Genomic DNA, 19384 nt, shown 5'->3' with positions numbered 1-19384 from the left:
CCCCCCTCCCCACTAGAAAAAGTCCTGCCAACGCTTTAAATCAAGATAAGAACATTTTACGAATTCCTTAATCGATTGGAGGCAAATCTGTCAAAAGGGTTTTTGAGCAATGATAGAGATCACCACTTTTTACATTCAGATTTAAGGGATTTAAAAGTTTTTATCTAGGCCCTAGTGATCTGTAGAGCCCCTGACTGGAGGGTTATTGTTACCTCTCTACCAGATTGTACTCTGTTAACGGAAATCAGTCTTACTCAAGTATCTATCAGCTTTGAGTGTCAGCAAATTAGGTAAATTTTCCCCTTTTAAGAGATGATTATTGTTATTGTTATTGTTATCATTATTGTTATTGTTAATGTTATTGTTATTGTTGTTGTTATTGTTATTGTTATTGGTATTGTTATTGTTATTGTTATTGTTAAAGTTATTGTTATTGTTATTGTTATTGTTATTGTTATTGTTATTGTTAATGTTATTGCCATAGCTATTGTGATTGTGATCGTGATTTTTATCGATGTTATGGTTATTGTTATTGTTATTGTTATTATTGTTATTGTTATTGTTATCATTATTATCATTATTATCATTTTTTTCATTATCATCACCATTATCATTAATATCCTTAATATCAATATTATTATTATTATCATTATTATCATTATTATCATTATTATCATTATTATCATTGTTATCATTATTATTTTTGATGTTGTTGTCTCATACGCTGTTGCTAATAATATTGTGTTGTTATACATGTGTAATGATTGAATTTTATCAATTGTAAAAGAAAACCATTCATTATTTTTTAATATTTTAGTATTTTTTAAACTAACTTTTGAATGGCGAAAACTTTAAATTTGACTCTCTCCGTCCTGTACTTAGATTGTTAGATTCAAGTGACTTTATTTATATTATCTCATTTAGAATGTAAGTCATTTTTATGCTTGACTCTTTAAGAATTCTTAATTATTAATTGTGGTGGTCTTTTCTAATTTACTTTTTTCTGCAGATAGCATTGGGGAAAATTATCATTAATAAACCCCCGTAAACAATAATAGAAAAACGACAATATATTTTATAACATTAATCTGAGGCCGAATTTAAAGAATTTGAGCCGTGGCTTAAATTTAAGACGCGACTCTAAAATGACTGGTTTCACTTAAAATTGTAGTCAATGTTTCAATATTTAAGCCGCGGCGCTCAATTGAAACTGGTTTTGGTGGATTTGAGACGCGGCTCAAATTTATTAAATTCGGACTCAGATAAAGGTTTAAAGGGTACTGTTGTGAATTGGACTTGAAATTACACCGACACTCCTTAAAAGGTCCTTGCTCTACTAAAGTATAATGCATCAGGTCGTACAAGGATACTGCTGTGGTTCTGTTTACCAAGATTAAGCAGGGTCAGGACTGCTGCCTAGTTACCCTTGATGTAGGAGATATTGAAACCAAGGTGCGGTCCACTCATGCAACAAAATATATTACAGGTAAATAAATGTTCAGAAATTTTAGATATGTCCTATTTCCAGCATATCGTGTTTAGAAAAAATGTTGGTTTGATTTCTACAGTAAAAAAAGAATATCTTCCTAATTATTCCGTGATGCAAAAAAAAACGATATTTTGGTAGAAAACCCACCAAATGTTTTAGTGAGCACTGAGCAGTCCCTTTAATTTCAACATTTTTATCTTTAAAGTTCTTCGGAAGATAATGCAATATAAAAAACGGAAGATTTTACTTTTTTTATTTTAATGAAATTTTTGAGAATTTCAATTTTAGGATTTGTCTTTGGTTTATATTTTCTGTACAATTTGTTGAATTTAAAGATTGTTTAGAACAGTTTCTAGAAAAGTTCATCAAATAATATTCAGTGTTAAATGATACCTTCTCCTTAATCCAGAAACGTAAACCCTTTGAAATGGACTGCACTCTGCAGTGCCCTAAAATCCGGATCCACAAGATTTATCTTTCTTCATGTGGATTTACAGATCCAAATTCTATTAAAAAAAACGTTCAACCAAAGGAGACAAAAAAAAAGGTTTGCTCTGAAAACACAATTCTCAAGTGTTGACTCATTAGAGACTTCTGAATCTAAGATATCTAATTCATCAAGAATGCTTTGACTTTCTTATAATAAATATTTTTTTCTCTCGGGTCTGTCCTAGAACACGATTTCTGGACAATTCTGACCTAGATTTAACTATTTTCAACAACAAAATATTTATTTTGTATTATTTAAGGGTTAGGTTGGGTTAGGAAACTTTCTGGGCTGAGCGCTTCGAATAGGACAGGCTAGGGGGCCGAGCGCTGCGACCAGGACAGACCTTCAAATTTAACAATTTTCAACAAAATTAGTATATACTTAGAGTTTGGTAAGGTTAAGACACATTCTGGGCCGAGTGCTGCGGTTAGCATAGGCTAGGGGGCTGAGCACTGCGACTAGGACAGGCTAGAGGGCCGAGCACCGCGGCTAGGACAGGCTTGGATGCCAGGCGCTGCGGCCACATGACCAACTCAATATGTTAAATTGAGATGCATGTACAAAATTGATAGGAGGCGGCGGAGGGAGGGGGGTCAAAAAATCGTTCTCTTAGAAATCACCGTTCTCTCTTTCAAGAAAAGATAACTCCGTAAGTTTAAAGATTGTTGAATTACAAAAACACGATTGAATTCAAATTAAAGACACCGACTGTATCTCGCCCTGGTTAGTTTAGGGCGTGCCTACAATAAAAATGTATGACATTGGGAAAGTTAATAATACAACTTTAAGAAAAGAAAAACTCATTTTTTTCCAGGACGGACCCTGGCGCTAATAATCAACGGAATGGTTTAATTTTTATTAATTTTTTCCAGATGTTGCTTTGTACACGGATCCGGAGGAGATCTACCTGGTCAGGAAGGACGGGACAGTCATTATGTTCGACGCGAACAATCTCAAGGAGGAGGTCAAGATAGGGGACTCTCAAGTGGTAAGTGGGATATCAAGGGTTTGTATATGCACAAATGCACAACCCCGTCTCTCCCTCCCCCCATTTCCTACCTAGACTTGCTGGAACTCCCTCCCCCTTGGCGTCTGCTCATACTGCTACCTGTATTTGATTAATATTCCGGCGTAGAGGTCACTGAGTCTGTAGAAACCCGAGAGAAAACAGGGTTTCAGCTGATACAACACTAACTACATGTATAGCGCCTCTGAGAAATATCATTAAAGGGAGTGACCGGCTATGTAAGGTAGTTGAACTGAGGACGCAGTGTTGTGGAAAACTTCTTTAGGATTCAGTTGAGACATATTAAACTTTTTATTTGAAAAAGTTAAATATGTCTCAACTGAATCCTAAAGAAGTTTTCTACAACACTGCGTCCTCAGTTCAACTACCTTACATAGCTGGTCACTCCCTTTAAAATCCTCAACTACCTTATTCCGCTTGTACTTAAGAGACCGTTCACTTACTTGGGTAATTTCATGTTAAACTAATTAGCCAATTTATAGCTATTTATTGGTCTTAATTGTCAAAGATATTTTGAATATGATTTAACAAATTAACACGTTTATACAATGACGACTCTCTCTCTCAGACAAACCGGTTTCCGAGATTTCGACTCTTCAATAAATCACAGGGATTCCTGAGGAAGCAGGGAAACGTATCAAACTGTCAAATGTTTAAAATAAGTTATATTTTGAAAATAGACAATTAAAAAAATAATTTTAAAAATTAAAGATATCTACAATTAACTATTAGATACAACAATTCAATGTAATATTTAAAAAAAAAAAAAAATCCATTACTATGACAAAAAGCATCAAATAGTGTAAATGCAAAGGTAGCATACCTTTGCGCTGGAATTCTGAATAATAAATAGGCTTTTTCTCAGGCCAATACCAATGAATAGCTTATAGGCTATTTAGTTAATCTTCAAAGTACCCAAATAAATGAACGGTCCCTTTAAGTACACCTACATATAGTGTGGTGAGACAGGCTCTACCCTGGATTGATGAGGGACTGTTTTATTCATATATTTATTCACAGTCTATTTTCTTTCTTAATAACTCTATTTGAGAATGAATTTGATAAATCTTAGACTGATACTGAATATTGATTATACTAATAATGGTACTAATGATGGTACTAATGATGATACTAATGATGATACTAATGATGATTCTAATGATGATAATAAGGATGATTCTAATGATGATACTAATGATGATACTAATGATGATAATAATGCTGATACTAAAGATGATAATAATGCTGATAATAATACGGATAATAATGCTGTTACTAATGATGACAATAATAATGATTCTAATTTTGACACCAATGATGACAATAATAATGATTCTAATTTTGACACTAATGATGACAATAATGATGACAATAATAATGATTCTAATTCTGACATTAATGATGATACTAGGATCTGGATCGAGTAATGAGCTGTGACTATCAACTGTTTGTAAATGGTAAAGAGCAGATCTGTGTAGTTCAATCGGCCCCGGAGTATAGGCTAGGCAGAAATATATGTGTTTACAGGTTAGATATATTTCATAGTTCAGGGGTATATAATGTCTTGCAAAATTTTTCTACTTTAGTGGGTATTTTTTTTAGAGGTTTATGGACTGAACCAGGGGGGGATAAATCATTTATAGGAGAAAAAAAATTAATTTTGGGGTAAAAATAATCAGAAAGGATGGCAAAAAAAATAAAGATGTTCTAATAAGAATTTTGTCCACCCTTTTTAAAAAAAATCATCGGCCGAAGATTCCACCACTCTACAGACGAAGGGTTACTTGAAATTCCGCGCACAGTCCCTTCAACGATATAATAAGTAATTATTTTACTAGTTACCTTGGTCAGCTGATGTATGAGATACAATTAGATCTTCTTGTCTATGGCCTTAGCAGGTACAATACGTATATTGTCTATCAAATGTTCGCTGAAAGTGACCCCCCCCCCCTTCCTCTGAAAAAAGCGCAACAATCTGTGACTATAGATCTATCTAAACCCGACCTAAACCAACCTGGAATGAAATAATCCCAAGGGGTTGCTCTTTATCAGAAGAACGGTTATTTTTTCTAATTTGTTTAAACTTATTTATAAATGATTTGGATGATAAAGAAACTTTAAAGAATTGCGTCTAACTCTGATGTTTTATTCCATAAAAAGATAAAAAGTTTAAGTTTGAAATGTGAAAGGTTTATCCCAGATCAAAATGCTGACTAAAAAAATATTGTAAAGTAAAGTTTCTCCTTCTTTTGGCGAATATCTCATTTTTGATGCACTGAAACCTGTTTATCTTGAGTTCAAGTAATTGTTAACCAATAGAAAATGATCAGTATCAAAAGTTGCATAAATTTTCAAGACTGTTGACCTCAGTGTTGCAACTCCTTGGACTTTCCTTTTACCTGATTTGCACAACTTTTTTTCGGAGCACTAGACATTTTGCAACCATAAATCATTAGTTTTTAAGAAATAATCTGCACAAGTCTCAACAAATTTAGCGGGAGAGGTTTTTCCTATGTACTACAAAAAAATACCGAACATGAAAATTGAACGAGTTATACCCATATTTTTACTTGAAATACTTCAATATTTTTCCATTTTGTAAATTGGTTTGAGTTTTTAAGTTATTTGCTACAGCCATGTTCAATTTGTGTAAAAAAATACTTTTGTAAACCTGTTGTAGAATTCCTAGAAAATAAAAGAATTCGTAGAAGAAAACTTTTTTGTTTCTTGAAAATGATTTATGTTTCACCTAAACTAAACTAAATAGTGATACATTGAACAATCCACATTTGTTATATTGTAAAAATGCATCGATCATTTACTGCATTGTACTGTACTGTACTGAACTGTAATTTACTAAACTGTACTTTTCTGTACTTTTCTGTACTGTATATTACTGTACTGTACTGTACTGTACTGTACTGTACTGTACTGTACTCTACTCTACTGTACTCTACTGTACTGTACTGTACTGTTCTGTACTGTACTGTCTTATATTGTAATAATGTACTGTGAAGGGATGAATCTGTGTGTATCTACACAAATGCCGCGTTCCTGGCTGTAGCAGACTCTAAACGTCTTGTCCTCTTTAACGTTAAGACTGGGAAGTTCGTTGGGATAATCTATATACCCTGTCATCTAGAGAAAATTAAAGGTATTCTATAACTTTATAGTAGCAGGGGGGGGTTAATCCTTCTAAATATATACCCCGTTCAAAGGTTTATAATGATATATGTTGTAGGTAAGGAGGAGAAGGATTGTATGTTTGAGCAGACTGGTTTAGGATTGTTCGTCTTCGATGAGAACCGACTCATCGCTGTCCACGACTACGAACGAAGTTTCCCCGCTGTCCTGGATATTTACAAATTTTGGTGATTTCAACTCCAGAATGGATTTTTACAAATATGCATGCATGAAAACGAATTATACCCTGTCAATGAAAATGCATGATTATGTCGGAAAATTAACTTTTCTGAGGAGAGGGAGGAGGTAGGCGTTTGTGCAATTAAAAATCTTAATAAAAATACTTAATATAATTAAAATAGGCAAGTTATATAATTTCGAACGAATGAAAAGCCACAAAATCTTTCAACCCCTTTGGGATTTTATCAAATTAAGTTTACAAATGCGTCATCTCTAAAGCATGAAAGTTATACATTTACGAAAAAAAATTCATTTGGATTTTGAAATTTAGGAAGAAAAAACTCCTCGAATCGATCACAAACTTAAGCAGGAATGAACAGTGGGCAAATAATACATTTTTATCCTGCATCTCCTGTGATTTCTATTTCATTGTCAGTCGGAAATCTCTTCTCATGAACATAAATAAATAGTTCAATACTTATTTGGTTAATCAAACAAATCCATGTATGCCAATTTATATCTAAACAATAAATAAAAATGTTTTTAACTCTTTTGGATTATCAGTATGTTAATTTTATACCAAATAAACATTTATGACGAATGTCAGAATTGTGAGAAAAGCACAAAATAAAATTTTGAATTAGTTTCTTTTTTTTAGTTTTACAGATTTGTCAGGAAAAGGTTTTTTCCGAGTTGGAAATTAATGATATTATGTTGAACCAGATAATTACAAAATCGGCTGTATGTACACTGTATATACACTGTGTTGTATAGTATGTTCACTGTACAGTGTTGTATGTACACTGTACAGTGTTGTATGTGCACTGTACAGTGTAGTATGTACACTGTACAGTGTTGTATGTAAACTGTACAGTGTAGTATGCACACTGTACAGTGTAGTATGTACACTGCACAGTGTAATATGTACACTGTACAGTGTAGTATGTACACTGTACAGTGTAGTATGTACACTGTACAGTGTAGTATGTACACTGACAGTGAAGTATGTACACTGTACAGTTTACAACTTCAAGAAAATAATAATCTTAACTTAATGCACATTGTACATTGAACGTGTACCAGATGATTAATATCGAAACTGGAGTATACAGTGTACGAATACATTACAATTTTACAACAATTATACTTCCTAATCACAAAATTAAACATATGTACAAAGAATATGTTTACAGGATAACTACAATAAGATAATAAGATAAGAAGATAATTACAATAATTACAATATTAACTGTAGCAAACACTGTACATGCTTGTAACTGGATTGTAAAGTGTACAGTAACCGTAGTGTACATTGTACACGATAATTACAATATTAATTGAATTGAATATATTGTACATTATTGCAACTGAAGTATACATTGTACATGATAATTACAATATTAATTGAATATAGTGTACATTATTGTAACCGTAGTGTACAGTGAACAAGATAATTACAATATTAACTTAAGTGTGCTATGATAACTGTACAGGGTAGTTACCATGTTAAGTGTACAAGTTTAATTATTTGAGAAGATTAAATCATTAGTTTGCAAGTTTGTGCACTTTTTAAAAAAGTATTCTAACTTTGTCCTTCACAGGGTGAAATAGAACTCATTTTAATTCCATTTCTGATAATCGTTTTTTGCGCTATCTCAACTTCAGGTTTTTGACATTTTGGCATTTTAGTTTTTCAAGTCAAGCATCTTTGGTAATAGAAGAAATGACGACAGCAATTTAAAAACCATTTTATAGAAAATCCATATTTAAGAATTCAAAAAAATATAAAGCTTTTACTGGTCTCGAACGTAGAGTTGTAATTTCAAGACTTTCTTCTGTTTTTTTCTTGTCGTGTTATCCTATATTTTTTAAACCGTAGATTGCAGGGTATCCGTTTCTTTTTTCTTAAATGGTCATAAGACATGTCTAAAAAATAAAGCCTTCTAAGTATTCTCTGTGACTGTTCTGGTTTATTTTTGACAAGAAATCCGATAAAATTCATTTTAAATTATTATCTTATCCTACCAAAGATGCCAGAATTGACCAAACTAAAATGCTAAGCCAAATAAGAAAAAAATTAACATCTTTTTTTCGTTGGAATTAGGTTTCGAAAAGCTTGAAATTGTTTGCTAAAACATTTAAAAAACATTATGATCTAAAACAAGGTTTTATCCAAATAGATTATCAAGTACAATAAGTGGCAACAGAGGAGCCAATTATACACGACGTCACAAGTGACAAATATAACAAGGAAACGAAATTTTCTCACATAAGGTGACATGTTTCCCAAGATTGAATAAAAATGTGTAAACACAGAGTTGCACTTATTTTACTGTAAGAGAAGCACTATTATTAATAATTTTGTCGGACACAAAAACTAAGTTGACACTTGTGACGTAAGAAAACAGCTGTACTGAGAGTATGCAAATTCTACGTTGTCTATTGCACTAGAATCTATTTGGTTTTAACAAAGTAATTACATGTCAGGGATGGGAAATGGGGGTTCGTCCTCCCCACTCTCCAGAAATGTCTAACCTTTGCTCGCAATGTTTCTAAAGAGCTGTAAAATGTGCGTGCGCATTGCGCAAAGCCTAAGCCTTTTGCCTATATCATGCTCGCATTGATTCCTACTTTCATAACATTTTTTTTAGGATATTTTAGGATACGTCCAGGTGCATCCTCTTTAAAAAAAGTTATTTAGAAATCCGCTTGCAGTCCTTTTAAGAGGAGACATATTGCATAATATTAGAAAATTGCATTTTTCATTTTCAGATAATCCACTATTGATAGGTGCTGTCACCACCAATCTTTTTACTTAATATTATCAATATACAGGGTTACCCACAAAGGATGAGACTTCAGAGACGACTGTACGGAGTTTATACTGTGTTTTCTTATATTCATGATTCCCTGCAACTGTAAACTCATTTCTTTCTTTTCCAAATTATTAAATAACCCATATACAGACCTTATACGAGACAGAGAACTTAATTACAACTGAGGAGTGCCATATTTTGAGAGTTTCAGGTCGTCTTCACAGTCTCATCCTTTGCGGGTAATTCTGTATGCAATAAGAAAGGGCATCATTTTTGATTTTAAACAATAAAAGGTTTTTTTCTGAAATTCGATGTTTTACAAGAATCATAATTCAAAATGGTATTTTTTTTTAATCCGCAAAATTTATACTACAAAAGACACAAAACAATAATTTACCCAATCTGTTTTAATTTTTGCAATGTTTCTAGTCCGAGTGAATGGAAAAATGTTGCACAATTCAATACAAGCAAACCTTTAAGATCTTCATTGGATAATGATAAAATTTTGGAGTCTCAGATAAAAAATCTTAATTCTTCGGGTCTCCGATGAAAATCTTTAGGGTCTCCGACAAAAATAAAAAATTAGTAAGTCTCCAATGAATATCTCAGGTCTTCAAGAAAGATTTGGAAGCTTCCAAATGAAAACACAGACTCACAATTTGTTGAGTATATAGAGAAGGTATACCAATAGTCTTATACCGGACATCACAATTCAGAGATCACATTTAAAGATCTTCTTTGATCATGGCTGTTAATGGAGCGCGACTGAAAGGTTAAAAGGTGCACGACTGAAAAGTTAAAAGGTGCGTGACTGAAAAAATCTTTCCAATTAATATCTATTTCTCTCTCTCAGTGTATCCTAAAAAATGACAAAAATCTCGATTTTTGACAATTTGGTTTCTTTGATGAATTAAAATCTGAAACAAAATCTCTGGTAATATTGAGATTATGAGCAAACAACGAAGTTGATTGAATTTAGAAATGTTAGTTCACGAAGTCTAACTGTTTGAAACAATCCTAACATATTGTTTGTTATATCGAATTTATCGAAAGAATTTTGTTCGAAACTGCGTTCAGAATATTGGGGATATAAAAGAATTTTACATATCCCTACCATCATGTTTATAATTTCGCACAGCTTGTTTTTGTCATGTCGTAATGATCTAGTTAAAAAGGAATATGGTCTTTGCAACCAACTCTGATGTTTTATTCCTTATATCTTTGCAACTCGTGTTGTAGACCTTATATATTTCAAACTAAGCATTTTTTTAGATCGAATAATCTTAGCTTGAAATATCAAAGGTTTACACCATCCGGTTGCAAAGATATGGGGTTTAGAAAATTTGAGTTTGTGGCAAAGGCTCAATTTCTTTTAGGTTTCTTTCTAACAATGTACTCCATGCAAGGTTTTTCTCCAGGTTGCTTACTCTCGATGCGGAAAATGTCGACTGCAAAGTAGCCCGCGTTTCGTTAACGGTTAGTTACAACCGTTAAAAATAAAAGCTTCAGGTAGCCGTTTATTCTAAAGATAAGAACGGAACGTTCGCTTAGTTAACGGCATTTAACGTTTTTTTAAATTATGGTTAGTTACCAATCTCAATTTTATCAACGATGTTAACGCAAAATTTTCAATACTCATTAAAGGCTCCAGTCGTTAACGGTCTATTACATTATTAACGGCGCAAAGCGAAGAAAAAATCTACAATGGCGCAGCCGTTAACGGTCTATTTCAGTATTAAGGACGCAAAGCACCTAAAAATCGTTAACGGTTATAAAATCGTGAACGGTGCAGCCGTTAATGGTCTCTTGTAGTAATAACTGTTTTAACAGTTTGTTAAATCGTTAACGGCACTAGCAATTGAACTATATTTATCCTTTTCTTGGATAAATTACGTCAAACATAGAAATCCAACGTATAGAAATCACTAGGTATAGCAACGAGGCGTATTTTCCGGGAGAACATTTTTTGAGAAATTAAATAATCAATGTAAAGTAGATATAATTTTTATAAAATCCCTTTATTTAAATGGTAACACGGAATTTTATGAAATTGCATTAGCATTACTGGAGAACTTTTTTTTATATTTTTGAGATTTTTTTTTGTGAAAATAAAACGGTACATATCATTTTCATAAAATAGATTTTTTTAAATAGTAACACGCAATTTTATGTAACCATATAATGTTGTCAGTACATAATAAAATCTGGGGGACCTTAAACACATAGAGAGCAGAGACCGTTCTCTCCATAATAATGTTTGAACAGTGGTCGTAAAGTTCACGTACTTTAAGGGACGATAGTTTGGCCGTTAGATGTTTCACGTAAAATTCTTATCTGATAGATAGATAATTCATACGAGAGACATCTGGCGGTTAAACTATCGTCCCCTAAAGTACGTGAACTACACGACCACTATCTATAGAGAGAACGGGCACAGTACAAATGTACATATTAATCTAGTTAGTTGTATAGTGTCTGTATGTAAATATGGACAAGGAAGAAGTTAATATAAGGAAAACGAGACAGTTTGTTACTTCAGGATTACAAGTGTCATCAATATTCTTGTACAAATCCTAATACGGATTCTAGACCTACGTAAGTAAATGTTAATTTTTACATAATTTTAATTTATGAAATTTTAATTTATGCCTCTTGGGAGAGCTAGGGGCGGGGGGTTTAATCTGTTTCCTGGTGACAGATTTACTTTCGGAAACCTGAAATTTTGGAATATTAAATCGAAACAAGAGGTACATTTATAAATTGTACAGGGTGTCCCACAAAATTTTGCAGTATGGGTATTGGATATACTTAGGGACAAATTTTCTTTGAATTCTTATAATCCAGGTGATATTGGAAAGCTCTATTTTTTAGTTATTATTACATTTTTTCTAGAACTCATGCTTCTTTGTTACAACCACTTCTGTGAGTATAAGTCGAAAACTAAACCCTGGTTTTTTAAATACGAAAATCTCTAAACCTTTTTTATAATTTAATAATTTATATACAAAGGAAAATAGAATATATAGAATCTGTGAGATGTATTTTTTTCTTCGACTAAAAGAAGTGGTCGTGACAAAAAATATAAGGCCTAGAAAATTCAAGTTTGAATAACTGAAAAATTTTGGTTTCAAATAAAAGATTGTTTGTAAAAATTGAACGAAAGTTTCCCTCCCAGTACCGAATATCCCTACTGTAAAGTTATTTTTCGCACTCCCTGTGTCAGTTGTTTTTTAGCCATTTTTTTGTGGAAATTAAAGGAAACGGGGCTGGTGCGGGGGAGGGCTTACATTGTTTGTCACCGATTAGGACACCTCAGGAACTAGTTTTAAAATAAACCCAATAACAAAGATTGAAAGTCTTAGTAGTTCTGAAATATTTTTTTCTAAATTAAATGAATGCAAAAATGTGATTTTATATAATTTCTAAAAATTAAGCATCCACTATTGCAGAGACTGGGGTGTATTTGAAGGTTTGCCAGGCTTTGATTTTTTACCTTTACGGCCTAGGTTTCTAGTTTTATTTTGAAGGAGTATATGAAAAATTCAAAAAGATTTTCCATCTATTTCATCTACTTTCCAGAGAGCCATAAATTCAAGGAAACCTAATCAATGAAAAGATTAATAATTACTTTATATTTTGAAATGTTTGAACTGGAAATGTACTATAAGATCAAAAGAAGGCTGCAAAGCGTTAGTTATAACAAGTTGCAAAAAGAAAAAAAATGTCGCAGAAAGACTAAAGTGTCTAAGGTAAGAATAAAGTGTCTTAGAACATAATAAAGTGTCTCAGGGAAGACATGAAGTATCTTAGAATATAATAAAGTGTATCAGGGAAGACATGAAGTATCTTAGAATAAAATAAAGTGTCTCGGAAGAATAACCTCCGTTCCGTTAACGAAACTTTGCCCAGCCCTACTCCAAAGTAATGGACTATAAACTCCCTAATTGAGGTCTTGAATCCCTCTATAATCAGTGACAGTCATTTTTGGATTTCACTTTCCATTACTTAGAAGACGACATTTTCCGTAAATATGACATAGAAAAGTAAGCAACCTTGCTTAACAACCTTGACGCTCTGTGTTTATTGTGTAAGTATGTTATTATGCAAAGTATTATGAATAATCCTAAAACAAGATAAAATAAAGAGTTCGGGATTCAGGAACTAAATAACAGTAAACTTAAATATATTAGATGCATATTTATATATAGATAGGAACAGGAATATAATCAGAAAATATGGAAACAGTGTTTAGAAATATAACAGGGAGTTTTTAGAAATATAATCAGGAAACATTTTTCATTACACATAAAAACCAAGATTTGAAAAATCTGTTCTGTATGGTGCAGGCTCGTTCACTTTATAGAGGAGACACGGTCTGCATAGCGGAGGCTTGGTCTGTAAAGTGGAGGCTCGGTTTGCCTAGCAAATCTGGGAGGCTCGTGTCTGCATAGCAGAGGCTCAAGGCGTCTGGGGGTTCACTCCCTCACTCTACATATCAATTGAATTAAGATAATAACACCAATGAATTTTCCCTCCGTATACCGGCCGGAAAAACTCGCAATATTCATTGAAAAAATGTTTCAACAATATTTTCTGTTTATTGTTTTGAAGGTATCTTTTATCCAGCCTAGGTATTAAGACAAGAAAAGTTAATTGAGGTTGCATATTCTCTGCGTACATATTGATTCCAGTTCTCTCTGGGCGGTGTATTTGTAAACAAGAATAGATGCATCTGTGTTTGTTTAGTATCCGAGGAGAGGGGAAAAGCATTTAATTTTGATACTTTTGATGATTCACATAATAGTTTTCTATGACCAGAATACTTCATTCATTTTTTTATATGAAAGATGGATCCCATGTCTGGCTGAGACATCCGTCTTGTGTTTACATTACCGCCCAGAACTCTCTGAAATAACTATCTTTTCATTATAATTCTATGTATTCAACCACTAATGGTCTGAATTCAAACCAAAGCTATTAAATGTCGTATCTGAAGCGTTTTTAACTTACAAAAAGTTGGATGTTTTCCTGTTTTTACAGTGAGCACCAGAAAATAGTGAATTATTTAACATAAGACACTACAAACCAAGAAAATACAGCAGCATTTTGCCAATTATTCTTTATAACGTTCTAAAAACAAGCATTTTTGCAATTTTTATGTCTAGGGATACAAAAAAAGTTTTGATTGCTGAGGTAAAACCAAAAAGCCAAGGCATTACGACACTTTAAAATCAAGGTTGTCTAAAAAATGTATGACTATGTTTCAGAAATATCTATATCTCAGTGAAGCAAGAAATGCGCAAGTTCCTTTTGCAGAGAACCCGCAAATGAAAACAAACAGTCTAAAGAAACCAAAACATGTAAACCTAATTCATACTTGATCAGACAAAGCTTTTTCCATGGAGGGTCCTAGAAATTACGCTTACAACAGCATTTAAGTATCTTATTGATTTAAAATCTCACGCTATTTTGTATCAAAATATTCCATACAGATAGGAGCGTGGCAATAAAAGAATTGGTTCTTTTGATATTCATATATCTTGTGTCATTTTATTACCTTAAAAGATTAAACAAGTTTTAAACTGAAATGCACATAACTCTCAATATATTCTTTTTCGTGTTCAATCACAGATTTGAATTTCTCAAGAAACTTTCATATCTTTTCTATTTTTCCTTTAATATCTAACCATTACTGTACTGTGCCCACATGCTAGAGCCAAATATTAAATTTTGTTTAAACTTTTTTTCAATTCATCCAAAGCTTGATTCAAAACTTTTATTCTTCAAAGAGAAATAAAAAGAAAAAAATCGAAAGTTTTCCAATAGTTTCATACTTTTCAGGACGCTTTGTAAAGGGCATAGTATGATTTTGTAGGATTTATATTTTATATTTACGACCGTAGAACATCTTATGCGAAGCAAAGACTTTGCTAATTAGCAAAGTCTTTGATGCGAAGTATAGGTTATTCAAGCGTGACGTTTATGGTCTAGCTTTATTAGACACAGTGAATTTAGTGAAACGTACTTTAGTGTCAAATAAATTTTTGAAAATGATTGATGGAAAAATGTTGGAAAAGAGCAATATACTTATGTGGGTACAGCAGAGAAAGGAGGGGAAGGACTCCGAGTATTAGGGACAGGAGAAAGGATCGAGTTTTATCTAGACGGATTAGACCGAGTTGTTGAAGTTGAACCCATAGTGATACAAGGATTCATTCTGTGAATTTTGGAATGGGATTCTTATTACAACAGGAAGTTAATGACCGGAAGTTTGGGACAGGAAAGGTGGACACGATTATGCAGTGAGACAGGCTCCCCATTTCCTTTTTAGATAAAGTAGAAACTGAAGAGATAGCTAAAGAAAGACAGAGGTTTAACAGATATCCGCCCAAAATACACACTACCAGAGACCAGTAATAACAGGGAGAAAATTGTTAAACCCTATATTATTTGTGATACATAATAACGTTTTATGTTATAATGATCCAACTAAACCATATGATGCTTAATGGATCTGTATACCGGAAGTAAAATTAAAGGAAACATTTCAAATCTGTCATAAGGAAATAGTAGCATGACATCGAGGAATTGAAGATACTCTAGACAAGCTTTAGAAATCGTTTTTTTATGCACTGTCACCGTGGGATAAGATCAGGAAATTAACAGAACGTTGTGATGTTTGTCAGGCAGTGGCGGAAGTGATCGAGTGTATCCGCCCCTTGGGATGACACAGTTCAGCGGAGACAGTGGGTAAGTTAAATGTTTAAATGTAAAAATGTATAAATGTGTAAATATAAAATTAAATAAATTATTCAAACATTATAGAAAATATATTCTATGACAAAAACTGTTGTGATGAAAGGAAAAATTCTCAAGGATATCTCAGAACTGCAGAAAGTACGCCAAAAATCGGATATTCTACAGTCTTATAAAAACTTTTATTACATGTAAATATCTTGTAAACACTTCCATAGATAGAGAAAATATATTCATTTTAATTTAGGTGAAAGTTAAATGCTTTGAAAAGAAGTTCTATACCTTATTGTGACAACACACTGCTCTTTGAATTCATCTCAGTAACTTACTTACGCATTTTAAGCTTTAATTTTCAGAAAGTAATCTGCAAATTTTTCAACAGTTTTTGCGTGAAAGCTAACTTTGGAACACTTGGATTTCTGTTCTTTGTTTTGCGTATCCATCTTGATATTACAAGGTTACTAGTCTGACTTTGCTCTCAAATAACCCAACCCAGTTTCATTTAACGCCCAACAGTAAAGTATTGAACTTGTTAGTTTACTGGTCCGAATTTGCACTCCCATAACTGCACCTTCTGGATTCATCAGTAAATTAGCAAAGGATTTGATTCTTTGCCACAAACTCAAATTTTCTAATCCCTATTTCTTTACAACTTGATGGTGTAAACCTTTGATATTTCAAACTTACAATATCTATCAGTATTCATAGTTTGAAATATCTAAGCTCTACGACAATAGGTTTCACAGCTATAAGGATTGGAAAATCAAAGTTTGTGACAAAGACTCAATTCCTTTGTTTATTTACTGAAACAACTGTGAGCTTTAATATTGTCTTTTAACAATTGAATTATCAAGACTTGGCATATTTTTTACTTCAATATCGCCAGCAGTTTAACTTAAAAGGACTGTAAGCGTAATTTCAATTGTAACCCTAAATGCTTAGATTGCAATGCCTGAATCACAATTTGGCACTCTTGAAACTTGAATCTGACGAATAATGAGGAAGAGAGTGTTCAATTTTAATAATGTTTTCTTGCAGTAGAAATGTGCAAGTCACTTTTAAGATAAACCTTAATTAAAAATAATCATTTTTCAAAACCCATTGATATATAATTCATACAAAGCTTTTATGGATACCGTTGTAAATCGGCCATTGGCTTTTTTTCAATACCATTAAAAAAAAAAAAAATTTTAGTTGGTTTAATTTTTCACCACAGAACAAAGATTTATCTGAAAACATTGTCTGGAAATAAATAAAGTAAAAGTTTGTTTAATTCATCTAAAATATATTTCTACATTGTCATATATTTACATGACAAGTCTGTAATGAATGAGATAGATAATTGGATAGTGAAATAGATAGACAAATAGATGTTAACGCCATACTATTTCTATTGGTGCAGAATAAACATCAAACACATGACTGAACCCTGATTGGATCAGGCGCTAATGAACTCGACATACTAGAGTGATAGATTTACGTGACATGTCTGTAATGAATGACCTTCGACTTTAACAAGATATTTCTTCTATATTCTCATCAGTCACCTCTAAATATAATATATTTGGTGTACTTCCTCTTCGTAAAAATATAATTCTACTAAAAAGAAAATCTAAAATGCGAGGAAAAAGTTCATAAGTTGGGTGTGAGCCTTTACTCCATACATTTCTAATAAAACTAAGCTTTTAAAGGTTTTGAGAAACACCATAAAATGTAAACAATTTGAAATTTTGCAGATTTTTCTGTCTTCAATGGTGGATTTCAAAAAAATTTTAAATGAGTTATTGGTAACAAAAATGCTCAATTTTTGCATGAGTGCGTGCACATCTTAGTTTGCAGTGATACAACAAACACACAAACCAAACATTGCTATAATTATTGAGCAATAAAAAATTAATATCTCTTTTAAGTAATCATGGAATTGAAACAGCAAACATTCTCAGAACTTGTTTCTTTGCTAAATCCTGATAGGTTGTGCACCATGCACTATGATACCGGTTTATGCTCTGTCAGCTGCATGGAAAAGATTGCTGTAGACGAGGCCGTATTCAAAATTTTACTGTTGGATATGAACTTACAATTGAATCAAGAATTCTTTTGTCGAAAATATCCACTCCTTGCCTAAAATGTCCTATTCCATTTGTCATTATAAAAGCGGAATTTTGACAATGGATCCTCAGAATGTCCAAACCCCGCTTAGCAGAGACTTTTATTTTCCAACTTGTGAGAATGTATATAATAAATATGAACAATAGCTGGATGAAAAAGGTGCATCATCATCAATCTAAAACATAATTTGTCAGAGAAAGAAATTGAGTCTTTGCCACAAACTCTGATTTTCTAATCCCTATATCTTTGGATTCCAACGTCGTAAACCGTTGACATTTCAAACTATGACTTTAGTTAGATCAAATAATATAAGTTTGAAATAAATAAAGGTTTACGAAATTGGGTTTCAAAGATAATGTGATTAGAAAATCAGAGTTTGCGGCAAAGACTCAATTCCTTTGACACCTCTGCGTGGAACAACAATAGTAACATGCGTAATATTAGGGAGAAAGAAATGCATATTTTCCTTGTCTACAAGGGATTAGAATGTGTAGATCTTAAAGAGAGGAACAGAAAACAGATGTATGATCAGCTAAAAAAAGATACAAATGTCAGAGAAAAATTCCCTGCTCCTTTAAAAATTTTGTTAAAACAAATGTTAAAAAAGAAATAGGTCTTTATATATAGAAACAGAAGTTATGATGAGAAATATGTAGATTTTAACCTTATTAAAATTTATTTTAATTCGACGTGTTTAATTAAAGCATGATATATTTGAAATTATACACGTTTTTAAACTTGAGTTAGTTGATATTATGCTGAATTGCCTTGCGTTGTTCATATGATGGGGGTGGGGGCGGATTACACCCCCCCCTCTTCCTCCCTCCACCAGATTTTTATAATTTCATAACTTTTTCTTAGTTTGGAGAAAGCATAGATTCAGATTTATTGAACTTCTAAAGCAATTTTTGATCCTCAAGAAAAGAGAAAGGTTTGAATGTGATATATGGCAAAAGTTTCCCACAATTTGAAGATTTATTATTTTCAATGCATTGTTGCAAAAGAAAAACTAAACTAAACAAATAAAAAAGCGAACACCTTTCTATAAACGTCCAAGGAATTGAGTCCTTGCCACAAACTTTGATATTCTAATCCCTATATCTTTACAACCTAATACCGTTGATATTTCAAATTATGAATTCTGTTAGATCAAATAATCTAAGTTCTAAATATTAAAGGTTTAGACCATCAGATTTTACTGATATATGAATTCGAAAGTTTTATTTTGAGGCATCCTTGATGTAAAATGAGTTTTGACACAAATTCAATTTTTTATCTTTGCAACCTGATGGTGCAAACCTTTGATATTTCAAACTTCGACCATTTGAAATTAG

At 32.4% G+C, this 19384-nt stretch overlaps 1 protein-coding gene across 1 annotated transcript; it reads left to right on the top strand.

Annotated features, from left to right (window-relative positions):
* Positions 1-168: 168 nt before the first annotated feature.
* LOC111703533 (uncharacterized) lies at positions 169-6926 on the top strand (the record flags this gene model as incomplete). The annotated part of the gene is given in 7 exon segments (XM_023475494.1): positions 169-290; positions 1356-1486; positions 2852-2967; positions 4418-4533; positions 4845-4904; positions 6024-6160; positions 6248-6926. Coding segments are annotated over 5 exon segments (501 nt in total). The 3' UTR covers positions 6382-6926.
* Between the last annotated feature and the right edge of the window lie 12458 nt (positions 6927-19384).

The sequence above is a fragment of the Eurytemora carolleeae genome, unplaced genomic scaffold, assembly GCF_000591075.1.
Source record: "Eurytemora carolleeae unplaced genomic scaffold, Eaff_2.0 scaffold464, whole genome shotgun sequence".
NCBI lineage: Eukaryota > Metazoa > Arthropoda > Copepoda > Calanoida > Temoridae > Eurytemora > Eurytemora carolleeae.
This window is presented reverse-complemented; position numbering and strand designations above follow the sequence as displayed.